The following is a 16951-nucleotide window of genomic DNA, read 5'->3' on the forward strand; positions in this document are numbered from 1 at the left end:
TCTTCAAATCTCCTAAACTATCAGAATTCATTTGAATTCACATGAGGTGATGTGAATTTACACGAATTCACCAAACGTATAGTGACTTCAAGTGAAGTCAATTGAAATCTCCTGAAATACCTAAAGTAATTGAAATTCACACAAAGTCATTTGATGTCACATGGAATCACTTAAAATCACTTGAATTCTCCTGAATTCAGAAAAATCATCCGAATTCATTGAGAAATCCTGAAGTATCTTGAAGGCAGATGTAGATCTGCAACGAGGGGCTATTCACTTCGAAGTCCGATGAAGTAACATTATTCTAACAATGCCGTGCGACATTGCAGCGTGACGCCCTTTTCGATTATTTGTATACCAGTCGTTCTCGACCTCGATGACTTCGTTCTGACTTTGTTTTGACTTTGTACTGATGCGGCACCGACTTCAAATACAGTTTTATTGACTTCGTCATTGCTGCAACGTCTTCAATGTTACGAGTTCATGTTTTTCATAGTTTTACGTAATTTCATTAAACTTTACGAAAAATGATGAAGTTCGAAACGCTTGACTTCAGAGTGAATAGCCCCTCGATCTGCAACCCGATTGGTTCATTTGTGAACACATCGGAGATGATAGTAATGACCTAGCAATTGGTGTTTGCCTTACCAAATTCAATCAACTTTTTTTCTACAAGTAACCGCTGATTTAATCGGAATTCAATTCTGCCCAAGGTGATACGGTACCGACACCGATTCTTGCAAGAGAAAGAGAGGATGTTAGCAGCAAAAAGAGCACCAGCGAATTGTCCGATGAAGTTTCATTTGAAAGGGTCGCTTCAACATTAGAGGTAACTGCAGCGAATTTACTTATTCAAATCAACCTTCTGTGTTAGAATCGAAGAATGGGACCTTCGGCTTCGAGAGCAGCCAACCTTTCACGACAATGAATGCTTGCACCGAGTGTTCTACTACAGTATACTCTCTTGTTTAATGGCTTCCAGAACAGAGTAATTTATAACGCTTTCCGATAGTGCTTAATCCTTATAGAACTCCACTTTCACCCTATCTGCCCGAGCTTTCTCTTTTCGTCTTGATAGGCTATTAATCTTTAAATAAATAACGCTAAAAGATGCTAAAGGAAAATTCTTTGTGAAAAATGTGAACGTTCTCCCCTTTTTTATTTGGTGGAATAAAAATCGTTATATTGAAAATAAAAAGTAAATTTTCACAAATGAATAACAAAGTAACGGTAAATGCTACTGTCCTACAAAAAATTGGGGGTCCCAACGGATCAGACTAGTAAATTCTTGCATATTTTGGGTCGCTGACTCCGAATCTAAAGTCGGAATTCCGAAAATCTGAAGATTAAATACATTTCAACACATACAGGCTTCTACAGTTGAAACCGCAGAATCTCTCGGCGATGGAATATGTTCTTTTTTATGCCTTGCAACAGAAAAAATGTTAACAAAGTTATGCGTATTTAAATTTTGTGCTATCCTTTTAAAAGATCCGAATTTTTTTCTATAAACCTCAATAACTCTCGACCTAATTGAGATATTTATTATTTTCTTCTTGACTCTGATAACGTTCATAGCTCATAGCAGGGATCCTTCACCTTAAAGTGTAGAACCTGCCTGATTTGAAATAGATTTGATATTTCAATAATTAAAAAAAAACAGCTGCCATTTTTTCCCTCAAAACATTTTTACATTCTCATTAGAGAAGGTATTAGATTTGTGTAAAATTTGAACCCTCCATTTTTTGTCAAATGTCCACGTTTTGAGACCCCCTGAATCAGAAAAACAGGTTTTTACGAATGTTCTGTCTGTATGTCTGCATGCCTGTATGTATCATGTATGTATGTCTGTCTGTGAACACGATAACTTTTGAAAACATTAATCTATTAGATTGGCCAATTTATTGTAATGAGTTTTCTGATAATATTTTTCGGCACATGACACAAGATAAGAAAAAATAAATAAATAACATTTTTTTACCGAAAGTAGAGGACAAAAATTATTCTCAATGGTGTTTTTATATGATTGGTAGTTTATATTTTAATCGTGAATAACAATGTTAAAAATAAAAAAATTATATTTTTTCTAAAATGACACAAGATGTAAGAGAAAGGTTGTTTAACCCAAAAAAATCTAAAATTTTTTTTGAATAAATTTCTTGATAGAACGCGTGGTTTTCGTTTTAATCTTAAAAAATTACATTACAAATAATGAAATTGACTGATTGGAGAAACAGCGCAAGACAAATTAAAATATTCGTAAGAGCATATGTTCCAAAACGTAGCTACAAAATTTCCTTCGAATATTCTTTTTCATGCAACAGGCCCTTTTTTTAACTTTTAGCATACCAAAATTTACCAGTTTTTTTTAGTCTCCAAAAAGGCTTTTTTCTCATTTATATTTTCAAATTCAAGACATGAAAAATAAACAAAAATTATGATTCAAAGTATTAAATGCGCACTTTCTGAATCAAGGAATTTGATAGCAACCATTCTTTAAAAAATTAAAGACGTAGAAGCTGAATAGTTTTAAGATAATATCTTATAAAATAAATATAATGTTTTAAAAAATACTGAAATGTACAATTTTCAATTAGTTTAAAAAAAATTTTTAATATAACATTTCCAAAACAAACTTATTTAAACTAACGACTTTAAAAATAAATCAGTTCTACGTTTTGTATAATCATAATTCAATAAATTCAAAAATGAGTTGGAAATTAATTAGAGAAAAATTAAAGATACTTCAAAAGAATTTGATCAAATGCCTCCAAATTTAGGGTGAGTTTTAAAGACTTCAAGATAAATAAAATAAAAACTTTATCGAATTAATAGAATTGAGTAAATTTAGAAGAATATTAAAAAATTTAGGATAAACTAATAATAATTTAGAGTGAATTCAAAATGAATTGCAAAAAATATTTTCAAATTTTTTTAAACGGGACAATGAAATTTCGTCTGTTTTAATACCAATGCAAGTTACGAATTATAATAATATACATTTATAGGAATGATATAAAATTTCAGGGATAAATTCGATTGCGAAGCACGAGATACGTGATGAGATTGTGTTCGTTAAAGACGAATGAGCTTTAACCAAAGAGAATTCACAATCATTAAATTATTGTTGTTGATACTTTTACCTTTAATTTTAAATAGTCTATGCAGAAAAGTCGAGCGCGTAGCGCGAGGTAAATACATTATCGAGCACGAAGCGCGAGATAAATATATTCTCGTTATGCAGGAAATAAAGAAAAACATAAATATTTTTCGACTCTCTCGACTCTCTCTAGCTTTATTAGGTAATAAAAAGCAATTTTGACGTTTGGAATACACACTTTTTCATAATCAGAGGAATCTGTTATAGATATGAACCAAAGAAAACGAAAAAAGAATGTGTTAATATGATAGCATAATAGTATTAAACAGAAAATTAAATGAAATGGAATTGACACTTATGGATTAACTACGTTCACCTGTCAAAGTTACTAGTTTCCATCTTTTGGTATATTTCTAACGGCTTAGGAAATCCTTCTACAAAGTTACAATTTTTACTTTTTTGAAGAAAATTTTTAAGGGTTTATAGTCGTTCAGACACACATACTCTTAATTTTTTAATTAAAAATAACTAATTGAATAATTACAAATTTTTCATTCATCAATTTTTATCCATTTAATTCCCGACAAAGGTTTGATCATCTCGGCCAAGACAAGGCCCTTCTTGAGACAAATAAACGTCGTCTTAGCCAAGTCAAGGCTCGGCTCAAAGTAAGTGAACGCCGGTTTAGCTCTTGTGGCCATAAAAGTAAAACGAAGGCGTATGTCTCGATTCAGTTATGAGACTCAGCCAGACATCGATGTCTTGGAGAAGAACTCAAGACATAACCAAGTCGAAATCAAGTAAAAGCATTTTTACTCGGGTTGTAAGTTTGATGCTTGATAAATAAACTTATTAGCCAGGAGAATTATTTTTCCTTACAATAGAATTTTCTAATTTTTTGGAAACCATGATAAATACAAAAAAATATTAAACTAATAGTTGGAACGTCTAAGTTTTGACAAGCTCTTTCATAGTTTACGAGAATAAAAATGTACGAAAAATCTTCGAATTAAAGTTGTAAATATTCAAATAAATATATTGTATGTGGAATACATCATTACTTTGCGAGTAATAGTTTTCAAGAAAACGACAATAAACATAAAAAATAATAGAACTACAGCACAATATGTAGCGGTGTCGCCGGGGTGCCTTCACGCCTCCCACGAGACGCACAGCGGGAAGAAAGCACTTTTTTGTGACAAAAATCAGGCGACTCCTTAATTTTCAACGAATCAGAGATTTTTTTAAAAATACTCATGAAGAATCGTACTTCAACGTAAAGGTGCACGTTTTTTGAATTTGTTGTTTAATAAATTGTTATTTAACTTAAAATTTGAAATTGGTTATATTTGCATAATTTTTGCTTAGCCCCATTCATCGATATTTCTTCACAAAGTTATAGAATTAGTAAAGTTACTTCTTTTGAATAAAAATGTAACTTGTAGATAAATATCCTGTATTTTGTTAACTGTTATAAACAAATTAATGGATATAACTGTTAGCTTCTGCATTTTCGGATTTCGAATGTATTACTGACATAAATTTTGTTATAAAAATGTGAAGAATCAATTTTTAATTGCAAACAAGCACCAAATAACAATTATAGTTAATAGTTTAAACAATTTTTATAGAGAAATTCACTGATTTGGCATATCTATGCTTCGAAAAATTTTCTTTTCTGTGGAATCATTTACTTCCATTTGGAGAACAAGAATATTACACATTAGAGTTCCATAAAACAACATTCTTCATTGTTATGAACAATTTTTATAAGCAAATTCACTTATTTGGCATATCTGTGCATTGCAAATTTTTCTTTTCTGTTGAATCATTTATTATTATGTGAAGAACAAGAATAGTATACACTAGAGTTCCATGAAACAACATTTGTCACTGTTATGAATAATTTTTAGAAACAAATTAATTGACTTTAGTGTAACTCCCATCGGTTATATTGTTATAAAACTTTATTCCATAGCAATATTTAAGCTTCCCTGCCAAACGTCAAGGTCGCAGCCATGAAAGAGACAAATGTTGTTTCATGGAACTTTAATGTGTCATATTCTTGTTCTTCAGATGAAAATAAATGATTCCACAGAAAAGAAAATTTTTCGAAACATAGATGTGCCAAATAAGTGAATTTGTTTATAAAAATTGTAAAAACTATTAACTATAATTGTTATTTGGTGCATGTTCGCATTTAAAAATTGATTCATCACATTCTTATAATAAAATTTATGTAGGTAATAAATTCGAAATTCGATAATGCAGCTGTTAACAGTTATACCCATTAATTTGTTTATAACAATTAACAAAATACAGGATATTTATCTACAAGTTACATTTTTATTAAAAAAAGTAACTTTACTAATTCTACACATTTGTGAAGAAATATCGATGAATAGGGCTAAGTAAATATCGCAAATATAACCAATTTCAAATTTTAAGTTAAATAACAAATTATTAAAAAACAAATTCAAAAAACGCGCACTTCTACATTGAAGTAAAATTCTTCATGAGTGTTTTAACAAGAAGCTCTGCTCAGTTGAAAATTGAGGAGTTGGTTGATTTTTGTCCCAAAAAAGTCCTTTTTTTACCCAACGTTGCAAAGGAACCAACCTTATTTCTGTAACCAGTCATAGGGGTATACTACTACATTAGGCCAGTCAACGAAGAACTTTCACTTGGAATTAATTCTAAATAACAAAATTTTTTTATTTATCAATACCAGGGGGGATGTTGACCAACCACAACAACTTAAGTAACTTCCAGCCTTTCTGATTTTTTATGATGCAAAATAGTTGTAAAAATCATATTCTTGAAGTTTTTCTTGCTTTTCATGAGAGTGGTAAGTTTTCGAAAAAAAAGTTTTATAGAAAAATGTGCGGCACCTCATTCTACACAAATAAGGTTTTTTTTTCACTTTTTTGTATTGTTAACGCTTTATTTGATAAAAGAAGGTAAATAATAACTTTGAAAATAACTATTCTTGCCTCACTGAATTATTGAGTTACTAAGTTAGTTTCCATAATTATCGTCGTTTTTTTCGAAAACTATTGCTCGCACAGTAAAAATGTATTGAACATAGAATATACCACCTTAACCAAAAGTTTTAAAACTTTATTTTTAAATTAAAATTATTTCTTGAAGTTATTTCTTTAAACAAATATTTATTTTTAAAATCAAAAATACAAGTTTAGTCATCATAATCGATATTGTCCCCTTCAAAGTACTCCCCATCAACCGCAACGCACTTATGCCAGCGCTTGATGCAATCCTCAAAACATTTTTTATAATCGGTTTGCGGTATAGCCATCAGAGCCATCTTCGATTTGTCCATGACCTCATCTCGGGTGCTGTAACGCGTTCCGCGTAACGGTTTCTTGAGTCGACCGAATAGGAAAAAGTCACAGGGTGCCAAATCAGGTGAATTCGGTGGTTATTGGATGGTATTCGTTTCGTTTTTAGCTAAATGCTCACGGATAACGATGGCATTGTACAAAGTGGATGATAATTTTTTTGTGAAGAATCGAAACCGCAAACAAAGATAATCTACACAATACGCCGTCACTTCAACAAATGTCAAGCTATCAAGCTGAAAATCTGAAGTCACGGTGACAAGTCCTAAAACTTTTTGATCAAGGTGGTATGTTTTTAAAATACCTCGAACTTTTATTTCTAATTTTTTCGTAAATTTTTATTATTCACTTAGATAAATACAAAAAACCATAGTTTTAATGGTGCTTTCAAGGTTTTCATCATCCAAATCAAATTTGCGGGCATTTTCACTATCATGTTCGTAATTAGCGATTCAAAAGACATGTGTATACGCAGTTTCAAATCAATCGATGGTATGTATGTATTATTCGGAACTGAACCCAGATTTTTTAACAAAATTGTTTAATCTACCATTCTTTAACATTAAGTTATAGGAAGTGTACACGCTTTACCAAAATGTCGGTACAAAAAGCCCCTTTTCCATATCTCTGAATTCATACCGAAAAAAATCGGCTATTTGTACTTAAATTTCAGTACACGTAGCCTTGGCCAAAGTGATATACATCTTTAAAGTGCGTGGAACCAATATACAGGAAATAAAAAACAAGAGAATTGTTGCTCGACTCTATTAGATCAGCTTTATTAGATGTTAAAAAGAAATCCTGATATTTAGGAAACACACTATTCTCATCATAAGAGAATTATTTAACAATTATAAACCAAAAAGAATATATAAATATAATAACAGAATAGTATTTAATAGAAAATTCAATTAGATGGAATATAAACTTGATGATAAAATATTTTTGCATGTCACAGTAATAGTAGAACATGTAAGATTTCGGTAAAAATATTATGAATTAATATTTTGTGAATTTAAAATTTTATACAACACTTACTTTTATTCTGCTGAATTTGTTTAGATTTGGTAAATATTATATTAACGGAAAGTTTACATTTGTAATTTTTGTATTGAAATTTTATTAAGTTTTTCAACTTATACACTACTATTTACTCTACGATGTAGACTCCGTAATTTAATCCGTAAGTGTCACTTCCATATCAGTTAATTTTCTATTTAATACTATTATGTTATTATATTAACACATTCTTTTTTCATTTTCTTTAGTTTATATATATAACACATTCCTCTGATCATGAAAAAGTGTGTATTCCAAATGTCTAGATTGCTTTTAATTACCTAATAAAGCTAGTTTGATAGAGTCGAAAAACATTTTTGTTGTTTTTTATTTCCTGCATAACCTTAAGTTTTTTTCTCAAACGCAGTACTTCTTAAACAAGCGTACCCGAGTAAAAATGCTTCGACTTGAGTTCGATTTGAGTTCGTCTCCAAGACATCGATGTCTGGCTGCATCTCAAAACTGAGTTATATGTCGCACTTTTATGGCCACGACAGGTAAAACGGCGTTTACTTGTTTTAAGTCAAGCCTTGTCTTGGCTAAGACGACGTTTACTTGACTCAAGACGAGCCTTGTCTTGGCTGAGATTATCGAACCTTTTTTGGCTCGTAAATGTGATTAAAATTGATGACTGAAATTTTCTGAAAAAAGAATAAAAATTGTGACTTTCTAGAAGGATCTCATAAGCCATTAGAAATACTTAAAAACAAGCAACATTTTCGTTGTCATCGTCAAACAAGTATAATACAAATAACAATCCGTAAATAAGTTGATTTAATATACATATTGTATAAAAATATACAAAATTGTTTAACCATTAACAAAGATTAGCTTTTATGACTGTAGAGTTACCCTTTTTGTTAGGGCAGGTATACGCTCGAAGTTTTAAGCCGCACGTATTTGAGTCATAAAAATTCGACTCAATAGATAAATTTATGTCTTCAAGACATAAAAATTGGTCTCCAAGACAAAACTTAAAGCCTGGCTCCGTCTCAAAAGACATGCTTCATGAGACATGCTCAAGCCAAACTTTTCGACTTCAGCATGTCTTGAATGGGGGCAATTCAAGTCGAACTCAAGTCAAAACATTTTTATTCGGGTGGTTATTTAAAAAAAAAAATTCAAAAACACCAATTTCATCAATTTTTATTTATTTGGAAAAATCTTTTTCATATCTCGTGAGTTTCGTTCTTATTAAACTACTTCTTTCAATTAGAAAAAATATATTTTTTGGAAAAGTACAAAAGAATATCCAGATAAAAGTTTAAACACTTCGAAAGTCCAACTTTCAATAATCCTCGCTCTTTTGTGATATTATTTATCGATTGAATCCATTTCAAATCAGGCAATTTCTACACTTTAAGTGGCAGCATCTCTTGAGGACAAAAGATGTTATTTTTTTAGAGGAAATCAGGCGATGCGCATTTTTGCGATTTGTGAAAAAAAATTGTTTACAGAGTTATGAGTATTTGAATTTTTTGGCTTTGTTTTTCAAGAAAACCTTATTTTTTTCTTATAACTTATATAACTTTTGATCTAATTGCCAAGGCCAGAAATTAATGAAATAAAAAGTTTTCAATCAATGTATTTAAGTATATTTCACATTTATCCAGATATTTTGCAATAAAATGATTGACATATAAAATTATCTACAACAGACAGTTATTCCTTTTCGGAACCTAAAGACTCTAATAAAGAATCTGAATAAATTTATTTAAATTTAAAATCTGAAAATGTGGGCCCAGGTATATAATATTTTTTAAATTGAGATACACACTTTTTAGTCAAACAATTTTTTGTCTTGGAATTATTTTTGTCACTTAAATTATTTCATAAAAAAAAATGTGAAAATTCGATTTCATAAAGAATAATCTTAAAACGATCAAAATGGTTTAGCCCACGTTACACTCACAGAAATTTTTCCTTGCGCGACATATATTTTTTGTATATACTGAACAAAAATCGTAATACTTCCATAAGCCAAAAGCAAAGAGAATTTTTTTGCTGATGAAAATTGAATTCTTATATTTTTTCGGAAATATCCACAAAACTTATTTAGCCCGTATAAGATTCATAAAGTATTTTCCCCATGATAGTAAAACCTGCGTGATTTGAAATGGATTCGATCTATCGTGGTGTTGACCAGCGTTTTAACTAGTGTAGATGTTATTCTGAATTAATCAATACTTTTGATTACTGGTCCATATTTTTATTGAATAATAACTATGAGGTTTCGCAGTTTGTTTCTTAATGTTTCGTCGGTCCTTCGACGGGCTTCGTTGTAAAGTTAATAATTAGACTATTGCAATAGCCATGAAATGAAAAACTTGAGAGAAGTGAAAAAGAAACTGATTTAAAAAAAATAAATTTGAAGAAAATAATATAAAAAATAATATTTGATACTATCAATATGATCAGTAGGGTTGCTCTTCTATTTTCTTACATAATTTTCTTATAACTACCTCTTAAATACTAACATCCATTCACACCTTATCTCTAAACTGCTCGCTTTTATATCCTAGTCTTCCTCGCTTTACCTCGCCCCGCCTCGCCCCGCCTCGCCTCGCCTCGCCTAGCTACGCATACATGTCTCTACTTTCTGGATTTGCCTCGCATTTGCGGCCTCTGCCTCCGCGGCTAACACCTAATACTTATCTACCATTTACAATATTTACAGTATTCTAACTACTGCTTTTTCTCCAATTTACAATCTTTCCTTCTCCATGCCTCTCCCTTCTTCCTTCTCTTCTTCTCCATTTTACTCAATACCCGCTTCATCCATGCTACTGCCCTTTTGTACCCACTGCAATGCAACAATAACTCCATGCTTATCCCACTCCTTTCCACCTCTTCACACTTCTCAAACTAGTGCTCTACCTTTTCATCTCCCTTCCCGCATAATTCACACATCCTTTTCTCTCTAGGGAGCCAGAACCTATTATAATTCTCCATGCATCCAAATCTCATCTTCACTATACATTCCTAACTTTCTTGCTTTCCTTTCTTACACAAATATTGCGTTCTATTCTTTGGCAATGTCCACACATATTTTCCGATAAACTTTGACTCTCTTATTCTCTCCTCCCCTGCTTCCTTCTTTCTCTCCATGCCGTTTCTCTTGACCATCTCATACCCTCCTTCCTTCGTCGTGCATCCTTCTCACTTCATCCATCTGCTATCCATTCGTTCTAAAATACCCTTGCCCTTCCAACCTCATCTTCCCACCCCTACGCCTGTTCTCCTTCGTATTCCTTGCCAACCCTTGTAAAATAAGACACTCATCACTAGCGAATCAAACAATTTTATTCTTACAAAGTCATCTGCCAACAACGGCTTTCCTCGCAATAAGCCCAGGTACACAAATACTTTTATTTCCTGTACCGTATTTCCCTTCCACTTTTACTGCCCTTCCTTATCTCTCCTACCACTTTTTCTGAACACCATAACCGTCGACTTGTTTGCATTTAACTTTAACCTATTTTGGTACAAGTGTCTTCTCAACCTTTTCATCATACACTTTAGAGCCTCTTAGTTCTTTGCTAGAAGCACTATGTCATCTGCCTATGCGAGTGACCATATCCTGACTCTTCCCACCCTGACTCCTCCTAACACTCGGCTTTATTATAAGTATCAATTAATGTTCCAATTTACACTTTTAACATTAAAAACGGATTAGAGCTACTACGAAATTGCTGTCTCATTAATCAGTTCATACAATAAAAAGAAGCCGGTGCGTGTATTTCGAAACACATGGTCGGTTGTTCCCTTAGTACGGATTTTGACACAGCCGATGTACGTACTATAAAACACAATTATTAGTAAAAATACCTCCAAGAAATTGGTAAAATAAAAATTCCTATATAATCTAGAATTCAGAAGCTTTTAATTTAACAATTTTACTTTTTCATGCAAGTATTTTAATTATCAGAACGTTCGAAGAACTACACAGAATAGGTTTGCTTCTTAGGGTTGCATGACTGGTTAATTTGAACATGTTGTGAAATAAAGATACTGAATTTTTCAACATAAAAGGCTCAGGGCAAGATTTATTTAGATGAGTTTACGAATGCAGATGGTAATATTCATAAATATTATTTTTTAGCCTCCTTGCGCGCTAAATTTATTTTTATTTTCTAATTTTTAAGGTAGTATCTCATAAACACGGACATTGTTTCGTAATACGGATGATTACCGTATACTTTGGCTATAACCACCATATGGAACAAAAAATTTTGTAAGAAGTATTAAAAAGAATTAAATATTTGTATTACATGGTTGTAGCAAAAAAAGGAAAAAAGATACGCGTGCATTCAGGGGATTGCTACTTGTGTGATTGCATTACTTGATTTAAGTTCTTCAAAGTCGTCGGCAACTTTCTATTTTACGCACATCTGCCACAAACGTCTGAGCAAATCCATTTAAAATTAGGCTGCGTCATACAGTTGAAATCACGGAATTGCTCGGTAACAAAATATATAGTGTTTTTTAGAGAAAGTTAGGCGATACGTATTTTTCCGATATCCGACAAAAAAAATTCTGAAAAGTTAAACGTATTTGAATTTTATGCTTTATTTTTCAAAAGACTTTAATTTTTTCTTTAAACCTCTGTAACTTTTGATCTAATTCAAACATTGATCATTTTGTCAAAAAAACCAAACCTTCAATTTTCTTGTCAATTTTTTTTTAATTTATACTTTCGTACTCAAAATATCTTGTACATTTGATGCTTGCTCAAAGCACCACGTTTTTCATTCTTCTAAATATTTTTTTAAGTTTCTTCTAATACCAGAAAGGCATATTATCACTATCATGTGGGCTAACCCCGTATTAAAGCCGGAACAACTTATTTTTCTGAAAATGTAATTTTTGAATTTTTCTCGTAAACTATAATAAATATCGCAAACTTACAAGAGATATTTTCCATGGAAATTTATTTAACGCGTAAACTTTTATCTTCACATTCTTTCGCATCTGTCATTGTTCCCAAGAAAAAGTATAAACTTCGATTGTAACAATAAAGAACTCTCCTGGTTACAAGAGTTATTCAGCAATCATTAAACTTACAAGATGTCTTCATTATTAATGTATAAGTTCAATAACAACAAAATTGGAAAATAATTTTAAAGTGGTTTTTTTCTGAAAATTGAATTATAATATTAAAAAAAAACCGCTGTCATTTTATTAATTTCAAATAGTTCTTCAATTTTCCAGCGGATTTTCTAAGAAGACGATAAATGCTATAGAGGTCAGTAGACACATGGTTTCAACGAAAACTGAGAAAATTGCGGGAATTTTGCATTTTTGTGCATTTTCCTGATCTAAATTAAATTTAATTTTAAAGTGGTGTCGGGGAGGCTAAAATATCAACCGATTTGGGTAACATTTGGAAAGCATAATTTTTTCGGTCATTGGAGCGAAATTTGTGGGTATGAACAAAATCATTGTTAGGTATTAGGTGTAAGGTAACTAGGTCGAAACGGTAAAGTAAAACGTTGGTGCAAGTTTTACTGTATTTTCCATAACATTAGCACTAAACGAGTTAGAAAAGAGGCGCGTTTTGTAGTTAAAACGTCTATTATTTACCATTATTTTCTGTTTTTAACCAGAAGAAATTTTTTGTATAAAAATTGGTTAATTTTTCACTTTCCTGTTTTTTTTCTTTGTATATTTTTTGCTGCAAACACCGAAAGACAGAAATTTAAGAAATCAAATTTGTATAAGATATCTTTCGAGGAAAATGTATGCTCCTTTTATGAAATGTTCGAATATCATAGATTTTTTCAAATAATTTGATAAATTCGCTTTCCTCCTAACTGACTAGATCATCGTGATATGCGGTTTCAGTTTTGGTGAGACTGTTTGAAAACAATTTTCGCGAAATTGCACGAAGCTCGAGTTGTGTGCTAGGTTCTATGATTCATGGACGACGCGCCTATTTCCATACGCTGATGTATGAGATAGGAAACGCGCTATCGTGCGAGTGGATATCGCGCATGCATCACGTCCTTGATGCGGAATTTATGTATCTCGTGAGTCCTCTTCCTCTCTTTTCAACCGCTTGAATTTTAAAGTGACCGCAGTTGATGGGAAAGCTCTTAATTAAACTTTAGAATCCTTTGAAAATTCAAAGCTAATTAATTACAAACAGAAGATCCTTTCAGAAAAGTTTAACATTATCAGAAGGTAAACGTCATCCTTGCTGTGAAACATTTATTATATTATATTTAAGGATAGGCTTTCGTACTTACAATTACCTTTGTTCAGAAAATTGGCGCTCTGAATTTGCGTACTCGAGAAAACCGGTCACTGCATTATTTGTTAAAAAGCACGCTATATTTTACTATGTCTGCATTAGAATGCAGGGATAAAAGAGAATTGTTGTAATATTTACCACTCTGAGTTGTAACTTGTACCTCGTATGAGGTTAATAATTTTATAAAAATATTTCATACAATTTTTACTTCATTTTTTTATGTAAAATAACCACCACGAAACAAAAATGAGAAATTTCCATACAAATTCAAATTTTTCGTGTACTGAAAATATTATTCAGTCTTTAGGTAATCATATTTTGCAATGGAATTCCGTGCAATAAAGCTTTTCAATCAACTTTTATGTGAAAAGAACTTCTATCGACTGTAACATTTGTTACAGAACTCCAGGTGATGAATATGCGAAAATATTTCATTAAACATTTTTACTTCATCTTTCATGACAAATAACTTACACGGAACAGAAATCAAAAATTTCAATAACAACAAACTTTCAATTTGTAAAATATGAATTTATTCAAAAATCTCTCTAACGATTATTTTTATTTTGTGCTTAAATTGTTTGTATATCATCACATACTTATTACGCACGTACTATTGAATAACAAGAGTTTTAGGTTGATCTTGGTTATTCCCGGAGAAGGCTTGCCTGTTGATGCCACTATGCTATAGTCTTAATATTTTTCCCCAGTTGAAAATGTTATATAGAGTTTATATACAATGGACAAGCAAATTATATGCAGTGAAATTCAAGACTGTGCCGCTTTTGGGGCTGGAAATGGCGAAGAAGGAACACGAGAGACTGCCGTTTCGGATGTAAACGCTTTTTTGGTTGTTTACGCCTGATTGACCATTGCTTATCTTTTGCCTACCTGCGGCGCGGCGTCAATTATTGGAAGGGATATATCTGAAGGGGCATTATATCCGAGTTTCAGTGTATTACATTAGTTTTGTGGATTGTCTATACCATCATCTGAGCAAAAGATGCTGATATGAAGGACTTCGTCATGTTTGGGAGAACGCATGCCGGGAGATGACTTGGAAATCGATGCGCTGAAGAGGCACCGTAATGAGCCTTTGCAAATGAGATAAGAGATGCTCAAGTAAAAAAACCAAATAAGAAAAGATATACCCGGTGACGACTTTATTTTTAAGAGAAGACATTCATGTAGAGAAGACTTGCCTATTATAGCTTTAGTAGTTCTCAAGCTCTCCGACTAACTACTCATCCATGTTAGAAATAAAATTAAATTTTTTAAGAGTGCTTTTGTGAGAAATAACGTGGGTGCCAAAGGAAGACTTTGCTTCTTCTTTTCGTATGAATGCCGTCGAAATATTGCTAAAAATTATAGGAAAATTATATTTCACAAACACTTTTACTTGAAGAATTCCTTAGCAGATTCGCCAAATGAAATTGTTACGGAGTAACAATTATTTTAATTTTTGATATTCTTTTTGAAAACTTCAATGTTAAGAAAAGAGCAACTAATTTTAGTTACTGTGCCTAAGAGCAGATGTTCTGCAATCGTATAACCACAGATAGACTTAAATCTGTTTACTGCGTTTTCTCAAGGGTTGTGAATTTATGAGTTTAATCCTCGAGTCCAATCTTGTAGCTTTCTAAACATACCTCTGTCTTCTGCATTTATTAGCAAAACTTGATTCGTCGTCAAACCTAAGGATTAAGTCTAGGACCCTTCGACAACTTTTACTGTACCTTAACTTCGAACAGACCCCGACGAGGGCTCTCTAATGTCTTTGGGTTTTTCCGAAAACTGACCAATGAATGTCTGCGAACCTCAAAATTTCCACCCACCTTAGGTTTGGCAAAATTATAGACACGCCCTTTGGCCTTCCCCGACTGGGCCTCGATACGGCTTTTCCAGTCAGATTTCTCTTAGCTTCCAAACGAACAGCTTCGAGTCTCTGTGAGCGCGGTCTTTATACGTAAAGTTTTTCATGTATCACATGTGAACTGTGTGAAGTTTTTATACTTCTTCCATAATCAGGATCGACGAAGGCAGACCAGCTCCATCTAAAAGAAAGCTTCCATGTACCGCGCTCTATACTCTCAGCAGCTTTGAACTTTCACGTTCAAGGCAGAAAGATACAACGAGCTAGGATTTTTTATCTTCTCCGTGAATTCAACTTTCGGATCATCTGGACCTTCCAGAAAATTCTACATCCGCCACCTATAATTTGCTCGGACCCAAGTAAGTCTAGTGAACTACCCTCTGTATCCTATCCATTTCATTTGGTTTAGCTTTCATTGAGTATCGGTGGGTTGCTTGTTCATTACGCCAAATTTGAATTAAGGATGTTCGAAAAAGAGAAAGAAAATCATGAGTCGGATCAGATTTCTAAAGCAGAAATAATGACAATGCTAAAAAAGAAACGTGGTCAAATAAAACGCTTGCTAACTTCTTCCGAAATTAGACTTTCCTCTATAAATGAAAATACTGATTTTGAAGTACTTAATCTCGAACAACGGTTAGAAATTCATCTCAAACTTTGGAACAAGTTCGACGCAATTCAAACACAATTAGAAGATCTAACAAATGAAGACGCAATTGAACAACCCGATGTAGAGAGACTCTCATTCGAAAATCGATTTCATGCGATCGCCGGTCAATTTAGAAAATATATTAAAAATCACATGTCTTTTGCCAATCAGGCCAGTCAGTCTAGTTCGAATCAGTGTCAAGATGTCTCTCCGTCAAATTCTCAGACAGAAAGTCCACAATTTCCACCTGCTTTGAATCCGGCTGTGACTATGCCTGCGACGGGCTCACAATCGGGAGATCAGGGTTGAGTGAACGAAACTAATTATAACGAACCCAATCTAGTACAAAACACAACACATTTTAATGCCAGGTTTGAAATCCCAAATCTTCAAGCTCCTACTTTCCATGGGAGCTTTGATTCGTGGCTAACGTTCCGCGATTCGTTTAAATCCATGTGTCACGATAACCCTGTTCTTTCTCCCATTCAAAAATTCCATTATCTCAAGGCCTGTCTGAAAGCTGAGGCAGCGGACGTTATAGCATCACTTGAAATTCCTAGCAGTAACTATCAAGTCGCATGGGATCTTTTAACCACGCGTTATGATAATCGCAAATTTATAGTCGAAAGCCACGTTCAAGCTTTATTTGAAATTCCTC

General features: G+C 32.5%; 1 protein-coding gene across 1 annotated transcript in view; it reads left to right on the forward strand.

The window, feature by feature from the left end:
* LOC117179874 overlaps nt 1–16951 on the forward strand; it is a 106793-nt gene that overhangs the window by 62753 nt on the left and 27089 nt on the right. The window contains exon 4 of the mRNA XM_033372049.1: nt 714–829. Within this exon, the coding sequence (XP_033227940.1) occupies nt 714–829 (116 nt within the window). The remainder of the gene's footprint in view (nt 1–713; nt 830–16951) is intronic.

Source organism: Belonocnema kinseyi, chromosome 1 (assembly GCF_010883055.1).
Source record: "Belonocnema kinseyi isolate 2016_QV_RU_SX_M_011 chromosome 1, B_treatae_v1, whole genome shotgun sequence".
In the NCBI taxonomy this organism is placed as follows: Eukaryota; Metazoa; Arthropoda; class Insecta; order Hymenoptera; family Cynipidae; genus Belonocnema; species Belonocnema kinseyi.